An 11,044-nucleotide genomic window follows, 5' to 3' on the forward strand; every position below is an offset into this window, starting at 1 on the left:
CCTTGTCCTGTATAAAGAAAAGCAAATCATCACAAATGAACCAGCATCCATTATCTTTGCACAATTTCTTGACATATAATAAATTCATGGCAATCTTTGGAACATGCAAAACATTATGTAAAACTAAAGTATGCTGAGGTGTTTTAAGTATAGATGAGCCAATATTTGAAACTGGCAAACCTTCTCCACTACCAACATTTATCTTTGCATCACCATTATAAGGAGTAATATTGTTTAAGACATCAAGATTTGATGTCATATGGTTTTGCACCTGTATCAACCGCCTATGTATCAACTGATGCAAAATCATGAATATTCTGGACTCCATTTGCAGTAGTAGAACTCTAAGCAGTCATTGCAGTAATTGAAGCAGAAGGTGGAGCATCTTGATACGAAAAATTATTCCTGTGAAAGCATTCTAAAGCAATATGTCCTTTCTTGCCACAGATTTGACAAACCACGAATCCTTCAAAAGGTTGACCACTATCAGTTCTGAAATAGCAAATAGGTGCTGTGTGACCCCTTCTTGAACATATCTGGCACTCTGGAGATATAGCAGACTTATAATTAGTATTTCCAGTCCATGAGTTAACTTGCTTGCTTCAACTGGAGTAATTTTGAGACTTATTGAATTGAGAACCTTTCCCATTATCGTGAGAAAAGTTAGAACCAAATCTATTTCTAGAGTTAGACCTGAAGTTGGTACCTACTCCATTGTTTCTTCTATTGTTAAAATTGTTATAACTTGGCCTTTAATGAAAATTCTTGCCCCCATTACTTCCATAACCAGATCCTCCATTAAAATTCCCATCTCCATAGCCATTATTGAAATTATTTCCTTGTGACCTCTTTGAATCCGAGCTTTCACCCTTCTCATAGCTTTGGAATTACCCCTGTCAATGTGAAGAATGCCCTTGAATAGACATTGCAGAAATAGACTAAGACAAACTATGTACTCTAGACTCAATGCTTGCTTCAGCCCTGAGAAGTTGTGCTCTAAAATATGTCAGTGATATTGGTGTTTCTCGAGCAAGAATTACTGTTCTTATCATTTCAAATTCTAATGGTAATCCAGATAAAGCAGCAATGACTAAATCATTCTCAGTGACCTTCTCCCCTGCAGCCACTAACTGATCTTTAATACCCTTCAATCGTAAAAAATATTTATCCACAGAGTCAGATTCCTTCTGTGTCGTGTGAAATTCGGTCTTAAGCTAATTAATCTTGACTACAGACACATATGCATAACGTTCCTGGAGACATTTCCATGCTTCATGAGAGGATTTGCAGCCAATAACATAGTCTATGACTCAATCCGAAAGAGTGGCAATGAGCAAACTCAACAAAGATACATCAGTCTTAACCTATTCTTTGTAATATGTGGAAACTTCCTCTGTCATTCCAGCTTCAGCAGTGATACAAAACTTAGGTGGACATTGTGATTCCCCATCAAAGAAATAAAAAAGATCATAACCTCGAAGAACAGATTGGAACTGATAATTCCATTTGACAAAATTATCATCTTGTAGATTCACATTAATCATACCCAAAAGACTCTCAATCTTGACAGTACTCAATGCCATATCTTAAGAACACAGAATCTTGACACTTCAAGCAAGTATTAACCTTTGGTTTGTTGTCATCAATACATTTCTTGGCAATCGGCCTTATGAAGTGCAAAAGTCTAAATCAATGAAGAACAAACTATTCAACATAAAGGAATGGCTATTGGCCTTTGTATTCCTTCAACAATGCATTCAACACTCTTGGCAATCAGCCTTTTTCGAGTGCACAAATCGCAAACAATCAAGAACTAATCAAACAACAGAAAAGAATGGCTATCGGCCTTTGTATTCCTTTAACAATCTCGTAGAAAATGGCTATCGGCCTTATCAGAGAAACTTGCATACAAGAAATCCCTTCGAAGAAGCAAATTTTCACTGCAACATTTAAGCAAACAGATGGAGGGCATAATTTAGGAACAAAACCTGAGACTTGAGTTCATGATCGGAAAACCCTATCCTAGAAACTCCAACAAATCACCAGCTACCAGAAAACCCCAGCGAATCAGAAAGAAACCCTCAACGATCACAGCGGAAGGAACCCCGAAGATCGAAACCCTCGGCTTTGATACCATGACAACAGTTCTGCTAGAGTATAGAAAAACCCATAAGAACAGGAAGAAAAGCTAAGGAACAAGTGAGAGAAAACAAGAGAGAGAAATGAAATCTTGTGTAGTGATAATTATTGGGGTTTCCTTTGTCTGTTTGGGTTTTTAGTATGGGTTGTGATTTGGTTGTTTTTTATTTCCAGGGAGAAGTGTTCATGGTTTATGAGTTTGGATTTTTAGTGTGGGTGTATGATTTGGTTGTTTTTTATTTCAGGAAACGTTGCCGTTCGAATTTTATGGTTTTTGTATAGAAGTTTGTAGGCCCCTTCTGATTAAGGTATATAATTTATGTTCCTCCTCTTATATCTTTTGTTGAACAAAATTTAAAAATTTTTTGGGTCGTGTTTAGTTTGCGGATCTATTTTATGTAAAAAAAAGTGGTGATAATTAATTTTGGTACAGAAAATTGGTGATAATTAATTTTGGGGTTGTGTTGTATATGGATTTTTAGTGTGGGTATATGATTTGGTTTTTTTATTTTCAGGAAGCAGTGGCCATCGTTTTTGCCGCTTTTGTATGTACGGTTCCAGATGCTTGAGGTATAGAATCTTCAAATTGCTCACCTTAAGTAGACAGCGGCATGCATATGTAGTTTATCATTGAATAATTAACCTCTCATCACTAAATTATCGTTTAAGTTTGTTTTTAATTTAGTTCACAAATGAATTGTGACATCCCACATCGCCCAGAGGGTGATCCTTAAATGTATATTCCCATCCCTACCTAGCACGAGGCTTTTTGGGAGCTCACTGGCTTCGGGTTCTGTAGGAACTTCGAAGTTAAGCGAGAAGGGGGCTAGAGCAATCCCATGATGGGTGACCCACTGGGAAGTTGCTCGTGAGTTCCCAAAAACAAAACCGTGAGGGAATGGTAAGCCCAAAGCGGACAATATCGTGCTACGGTAGTGGAGCGGGCCCGGGAAGTGGTTCCGCCCCGGGCCGGGATGTGACAATTTGGTATCAGAGCCTAACCCTGGTCGTGGTGTGCCGACGAGGACATCGGGCCCCTAAGGGGGGTGGATTGTGACATCCCACATCGCCCAGAGGGTGATCCTTAAATGTATATTCCCATCCCTACCTAGCACGAGGCCTTTTGGGAGCTCACTGGCTTCGGGTTCCGTAGGAACTTCGAAGTTAAGCGAGAAGGGGGCTAGAGCAATCCCATGATAGGTGACCCACTGGGAAGTTGCTCGTGAGTTCCCAAAAACAAAACCGTGAGGGAATGGTAAGCCCAAAGCGGACAATATCGTGCTACGGTAGTGGAGCGGGCCCGGGAAGTAGTTCCGTCCCGGGCCGGGATGTGATATGAATCAACCAAGTTTTCATGCCATATTGATACGAAATTATAAAGCAATGTCGACCATATTTTGTTTGTTTTTTTTCCGTTCTTTTGAGATCTATTATTCATATATATCATAGATGATGAAGAATAAAAGAAATCAAATGCCGGTTTGGATGATAAGTTGATGTTGATGACAAGTACTATTGATGATACTCACCGTTTCTCATCTGTTCGAATGCTGCAGGTATGTATATTATGTAACAAGTTCTCTATCAGTTTGTTAATATCCATAACCAATACAGGTTTTCAAACACTTACACAGGTTTGTATTTCAGTGAAAATTTTCTAGGAAAAACAAAAGGAGGTTGAGCCCATCTACATAGGGAGTCGAAAAAAAAATTAAACTCAACAACTAGAGAATGAGAATGCGTCTGATGAAAAATAGGAAATGAACACATATAAGGTAATGTCACAAGGTGAGATTTCAGTATGAAATTTTCATTGTCATACTGATTAATGCTTTTAAACCAATTGGTATAGATTCTATTTTTAGTTTCTTTTGCTTGATCAATTTACATTACTTTTTTGAACCAAATGCAAGTTCCAATATTGCATTGATAACAAAATAAATAAATTGAAATTGAAGCTTTTTCTGATTGAGAAATCTCTTTTTGTTTAAATAGTGTTACAAGTTTTGTCTTTATTTTTTTGCCAATAGGTGGACTTAAAAAGGATCAAGTATGCAGGGGAATGGTAGGATCAACATATCAAAGGTAGAGATTGACTCTTTCTCACATGTTAAACCTATACTGTGATGTTTATTATTATTAAATTTTGGAAAAATAATTGCTTATCATAACCTTATCACAATACTAAATAACAGGGAGAGAGATGAAAAATAGAGAGGAATCTATTTGATTGTATGTTTACTTTGGAGATTTTGGATAACAGTCATGAATTATGGTCTTAGCGCATCTCTATTTTTTTTCTTCACGTTTTTGCATACTGTTTATAGCTAAATGATTTTTATTTGGGTCTTCCAAATTTTTAACTATTACTCTGAATCTCTGATGAAGTTTTATTAATTTTTATTCATTGGTTTCAAGTATGGCCGTTGACTATGTGAATTTTAAGTTTTGCACAGTTAAAGAGACTAGATGGTAATGTTTCATTTCTCTCTTTCTCCCTTCTTATTTTCTCAGCCACTAGTCTTAATAAGATACGATTGACTAAGAATTTGTTAATCATTTTAACACGTATGACATAAGATATTTACTTTTTATGATACATTTCTAATTTTTGCAAATTACTTGATTTACTATTGTTATATGGTTGGCAGAATTTTATGTTAAGTGTGTCACTATATTGTTGTAATAGTTAAATTGGATGTAATATGAAGTGTTGACATAAAACTAGGCACAACTAATTATCTTTCACTTCTTGAGATACAATCATCTCTTGATTTAGCCTATAACTAATAAATCTTTAATTATAATTGGTTTTTTTAGTTTACTTGGATCAGAACTGATAACCGTATAAAAAGGCAGTAAAAATTAAAGTTTGCATGTTCTGATGACAACTGATAAATGTACAGGTCTGCACGTATATTGGTTGATGAAAAGGTGAGCAATCATTACTTAATGATCTTTAGTAATAAACACTTAGTATTGCTCATTGAAAATTTGTTAATTGTTCAATGCATATGATCTAACGTTTCTGCTTTCTGTAATAAACACTATCTAGGATCTTTATTTTTTGGGTCAAAAACACTATTTGGGATCTTTTTGTCATCTTTAGACATTGCTTGATTTTGTATTGTCAAATAATATATATTTTCATAATCATTGTGTCTGTATATATGGATTTATTTTTTATAATATTCAGTGTTCTATTCTTTGTATTAGATCTGTTTATACTTAAAACAACTTTTTTAAAGTGTTAATTAAAATGGTTAATTGATAGTTAGTGTTTGCCTATGCATATTATTGCGCAGTATTTACTATGCACATGCATATTCATGTTATGCTATATGTAATGTTCACTGTTATTTACTTATTCACAAGATATTTAACAATATTTTTTTCTTGCATTTTTTCCCATGCTGAATTGTCAAGCGACAATCAATATAAACATATGAATTTTGTTTCTTCATTGTTAATCTACTAATGCTAGGGATAATTTAAGCTTCTACATTCTTAACATTTTTCATATTTGACTTGCAGGATTAGTGTCAATGTACACCTTTCCGCAACTGTTTGTTTTGTCTTTTTCCCTCACTTTGTATAATTTTAGTCAAATTGAACTACTTTTTAAAACTTGAGATTTAACTGAAGTGTCAAGAACTTAGTTAAATGAAAGTTTACTTTGGTTTGATGACATTTACATGATTATTAGGTCCACAATCATTGGATGCATTATCTTTTATATGTTTTAATCATAATTTGTCATAAAATTTTCAATCCCACAGCAACACGCAGGTGACACTTCTCGCAGCAACGCGCGGGTCACACTTTCTAGTTCTTACTATAATTTCTTAGGCTATATATCCAATCTCGAATGAATTGATAATGACCAAATAACATAAATTAAGAGGGAGTGTGTGAAAGATAAAAATGAGTGTGTGAATAACATCATTTTAGAAAATGTTTGATAAACTTTGCTGGATCGATCATCACCTCAAATGTTATAGAATCTTTGTTAATTCAGTTATCTTTAAATAATAATATAATAGTATTTAAAAGCACAAAATTGACACACGTTTATATAGAAATTTTATTATCATTAAGGATAGAGAAGCAACTTTTAACGAGCACACCTAGTACCCAACTATCATACTTTAGTTTATATAATACAACATAAAATATAATTATTTTGCATTTGTGGCTTGACTACATGTCCAAAACCACTGTTTAGAGTTAGCAATGAAACACAGAGAGAAACAGCTCAACGAATCTGCATGGTCCATCCCATCTTGTCCTCTACCACGCCTGTTTGAATCTCTGTAAGCATTACTCGCAACTTTTGAGAGACTGATTTTTCTCCAGTTCGGTATTCAACCCTGCACGTATGTAATTAATTTTTGGCTGTTCAACATAATAATTTATTGTCATTTAGTACTACAGTCCAATAGTATTTCTATTTATTTGTAAGTGAAAGGTTTAGATCCAAATTTAGTGGATGACAAGTTTGCAACCAATTTATTCCTCCACACAAATGTAAATATATCGTCTATATAAAATAAAAATAATAATTAACTAGCTATTAATCGAAATTCAAATGTTATATTATAAGGACTCATTTGGTAATGCTTCAATAAAAAACACTTCTTATATGCAATTATGCTGGAAGTGTTTCTATAAATATTTCAAAATTCTTTTCAAAAATCAACGAGAAAACCACTAGGACATATTTCTTGAAGAAGCACGCATAACAAGTACTTCTAGAAAACTCTTTTATGAAATCCGCACCTTTTAAACACTATTTATACCTTTTATCATGATGTGTTACACTAGCAACAGCAGTGACACCCACTGCAGTCCCTGTGCAGAACACTTCATCAGCTGTTAGCACATCCATTAGTGGAACATCACGTTCCTCCACCTGAATCAATTTTTCAAAAACAATAAATTAGATATTTTGTATGAGAAATAGTGACTGCAGAATTGCTTTTCATAAATAAAAAATTGTTTACCAGTATTTGTAGAATATTACTAGCCATAATTGTTGATGAGGAAAGAAAAAGTTGCTTAATTACCTTGTACTTCAGATGAAGAGCAATTTCTACGATGCTTTTTCTTGTGACCCCTGGAAGAATAGTTCCATTGGTTGGTGGTGTTAAAATCACATTATCCTACAACACAAAATGAAATCGAGTTTATCATATCAAATTACAACAATACATATATTATTATGAAAATTCTATTGCCAGACAATTAATGTCGCAATTTGGTTTGTTATGTTGTTGGTGTCTGATCCTTCTTAAAAGAAAATTATTTTTTGAATCCGCAATTCGGATTAACTGTTCAGCAACCATGATACATCGAAAGGAAAACTAATGAAAAGAACTTGAAAATTTTAAGTTTTAATGATAAGGACAAAATAAAGGGTAAAATGAATAGTTTCAGGATTGACTTTTTAGTGTAAAAATGTGGTTTTTCGTTAAAGTGAACAGTACCGCGGGCTTTTCGTTAAAACTCCCTATATCGAAATGTCTAGCAACATGAACAATGTAACATTTTCTTGATCGGAATGTTTTCCTGATCGCCTTGTGGATGTATAATAATTTCTGTGATCGAATACGTAATTAATTTGTTACCCTAGCTAAATTATTATATTTTATGAGGGCTAATGACAATTCTAATCAGTATACCTTCACAATGAAAACATTGCATGAAGAAACTTCCTCAACATTTTTTCCAGTGGTTGCATCTAGAAATAAGACATCGGTGAACCCTTTTGCCTTAGCCTTGTTTACTGCTTCAAAAACCTACAGGAAATTGGAGCAAGAAAATCATTCACGAGAAACCCTAAATACATAATACAATAACGACACCAATAAGATCTCAAACATATATATCTTTCCGAAAATCCCAACTCATCGTCCAATCCTTCTTATTATGGAAGTAGGCCAATTTTGCTTACCGGTGAATAATTGGTGATGCTTTTAATGGCTCCGGTTCCACCAGGAGTAGCCCTAGGAACCTCATTCTCAACGTACAAATTCATGCTAGGGCCACACTGTTATTTGAGCAAAATCAACAAGCACTTAGCAAAAGAACAGAAAAATGTGACATTGTAGCTTGTAAGTTGTCGACATGCAACTTGGCATCATGTTACATATATTCAAACCTAGTATGTCTTGGATTCAACTTGCATCAATAAGCACCAGAAACAATTCTTAAGAAGGAAGGAAGCCCCCGCCTACCTTGTACCAATTTCCGATGGGAGAGGTGAATATAAGGAATGTGCATTCAGGGGCTGGTCCAATACCCAGAACAGCTCCACTTCCCATAAGCAGAGGCCTAATGTATAATGATCCTTTACCTGGTGGAGGCACCTGCATCAATCCAAAAAAGCGAATTCATAAACATGATTAATTGACTCAATGTCATAATTATATACAGGGATTGATGCTACATATGATTAAATATGACATATTTTGAGATATTTTAACAAAAGCTGAGAAAAAAAATTCATGCAGTTACTTCTGATTTTCTTTGAAGGATGTTATCAACAATGTTCTCAATAAATATATATTTTCTTTCATTTCATCAAATTGTCAGTAAATGACGAATAAACAATTTTTGCTGACTAGGTAAAATTGGAGGTTTCATACCCATCGCTGGTTGGCAAGGACAATTTTTTTTACAGCATCAACAAATACATCAACTGGTGGGGATGGCATGCAGAGTCTGTCTGCTCCATTTTTCATGCGCAAGGCATTCAGTTCTGGCCTAAATAGTTGAATGCCACCATCTGGCCTTCGATATGCCTTCAGACCTTCAAACAATCCCTAATTAATGACACCACAAATTAATGGTTAATTAGTCGCTGGCAAATCTCTGTCTATTTTGATGTTAATAACATTGGCTTGCGTTGCAAGTAATGATACAAGAAAGATTACCTGCCCATAATTGAAAATTGCAGCAGATGGGCTTATCTCTATGTTTCCATAGCGACTTAGAGATCCTTCTGAGAAGTTATCTTTTCCAGAAATTTTCATGATATATATGTAGTCAGTTGGAGTGAGGCCGAACCCTAGCTTGTCCCAGTTGAAGTTGACATACGCTTCGTCATTATTTCTATTCAAATAAATGCATATACAAAAGAAAAGAAAAGGTAAAAGGTAAGACAATGAATACAAGTCTAAAGTTGAAAGCAAAAAACAGTCAAATTGTTGATTAACTAAGATGAATATTAAGGGGTAATCTAAGTTGCGTGATATGGGGTATGTTCTCTCGTAATTTTTCAAACCGTGAATTTGAAGTCTGGCAAATAATATACCGTGTGTTTGTCAAGAGAACATTACCTCGTGCAAGGTCTCAAAAGTTTCATTATACCATACAACAACGATAAATTATCAAAACCTGAACTTATTTAGTGAAAGAAAATAATCGCATTTATGAGGAAAGGATATGAAAAATAAACCTAGTATCCATAGGTGGCTTTGATTAATGTACTCTTTGAGAATCTGCAATTAGGGTGAATCACGCAGAACAAGTACTATTGGAAGAAAAGAAAGCAAGTGTTGAAGGTAGTCTAAAACTCTCAAGTTTGCCTAAATATATATACGTAGAGAAGAGGTTGAACCAAAAAAAAAAAAAAAAAAAAAAGACTCCACAACACAATGACAGCGTAACATGTAAGATGTGATCTGGAAGCTACTTGAAATTACTGGTCATCCTGTTATTTAATTGTTTCTTTTGTTGTTCTTGCTTTGGTGTATTTTACTGTTTTTAAAATTATTTGCTAATAATTTATTTACAAAAACTAAACTTTCAATACAAACGTTCCCTTTTTTTTGGGAGGAAGTTAGGCAGGCCACTCACTAGGCCGTTAACAAGAAACAAACTAGACAGCACTGACTTCTCTAAATTTGAGTAAATACCTGTGGGACTAATTGGGAGCATTATATAGTCAGTTATTGACCAAAAAAGAAAACGGATAGAAACTTCGGTTGAACGTAGACTATGGGTTCAAATGACACGCTATTTGCACTCACCTAGAAGTTTGTACACAATTTTGTGAGAAATTTTTTTTTGTTTGAGTACAAGTGAGACACTACCATGAAGGAGAAGATTTGAATTCGAGATGCAGTGTGTAAAAGAGGAATGCTTTAATCATCAGGACAATTCATTGCTTACGTTTTTATGAAAGATTAGTAGTGTTGCCATTTGCATTCCTTAATTGGGGGTGGAAAATACTTCTTAAAGCATGAAATTTTCTTATCCCTTAATTACTTGGTGAATTTAAAAACACGAAAATAACTCATTAAATTAACATCGCATTAATGACTTGTTTGAATTTACTCCATAATTCAAGTAATATACCTACAAAAAATTCGTTTAATAAAAAAGTTTAATTTATCGAACTATGATGAAACCACGTGCTACTCCTAACGAAAATCATGCTCTCTAGGGTTTCTTAGGGTATCCTAAGTATCGCTAGGAGAGCGACATCAAGTCTGATTCGGCGGTACCATCGTAGTCACATTGGTTCCTTGGGATTTGTGTTCTTCCAGTTTCTGTCTTTTTGGATGTTGGGCCGTTTTGCCCAGTTTGTTGGAAACCAGTGTTGGTGGGCTATCAACGGGGGTTGGCGAGTCGTCCAAAGGTTTATGGATTGCAGCGCGGCTGGCGTTGACCAGAGAGGAGCAACGAGTTGTGGTGATTGATGACAAGGAAGGGTCTCTTCTCAAGACGACTAAGGTCTTCTTAGTGGGGAAAGTGCTGACTCGTAAGCCAGTTGTCAAGGAGAGATTCAAGCGGCGAATAATGTCGAAAAATTTAATAATAATATTATTATATTAAATTTATTAATTGAATGGAAATTAGAAGATTGAATGGTCACATGTTCTATAAATAGGGAAGTCCT

General features: G+C 34.7%; 1 protein-coding gene and 1 pseudogene across 1 annotated transcript; both read right to left on the reverse strand.

Annotated features, from left to right (window-relative positions):
- On the reverse strand, positions 1–1,583 carry LOC148696899 (uncharacterized; annotated as a pseudogene).
- A 4,811-nt stretch (positions 1,584–6,394) lies between these two features.
- On the reverse strand, positions 6,395–9,609 carry LOC137724890 (putative branched-chain-amino-acid aminotransferase 7). Its single transcript, XM_088694652.1, has 9 exons — positions 9,599–9,609; positions 9,075–9,252; positions 8,787–8,963; positions 8,376–8,507; positions 8,093–8,188; positions 7,821–7,937; positions 7,206–7,301; positions 6,939–7,051; positions 6,395–6,509 (listed from the first exon to the last, which is right to left on the reverse strand). The coding sequence occupies exons 1-9, from the start codon at positions 9,607–9,609 to the stop codon at positions 6,395–6,397; spliced, it is 1,035 nt and encodes a 344-aa protein (XP_088550778.1).
- Positions 9,610–11,044: the final 1,435 nt, after the last annotated feature.

The sequence above is a fragment of the Pyrus communis genome, chromosome 5, assembly GCF_041283825.1.
Source record: "Pyrus communis isolate YQ-2024b chromosome 5, ASM4128382v1, whole genome shotgun sequence".
Classification (NCBI taxonomy): Eukaryota; Viridiplantae; Streptophyta; class Magnoliopsida; order Rosales; family Rosaceae; genus Pyrus; species Pyrus communis.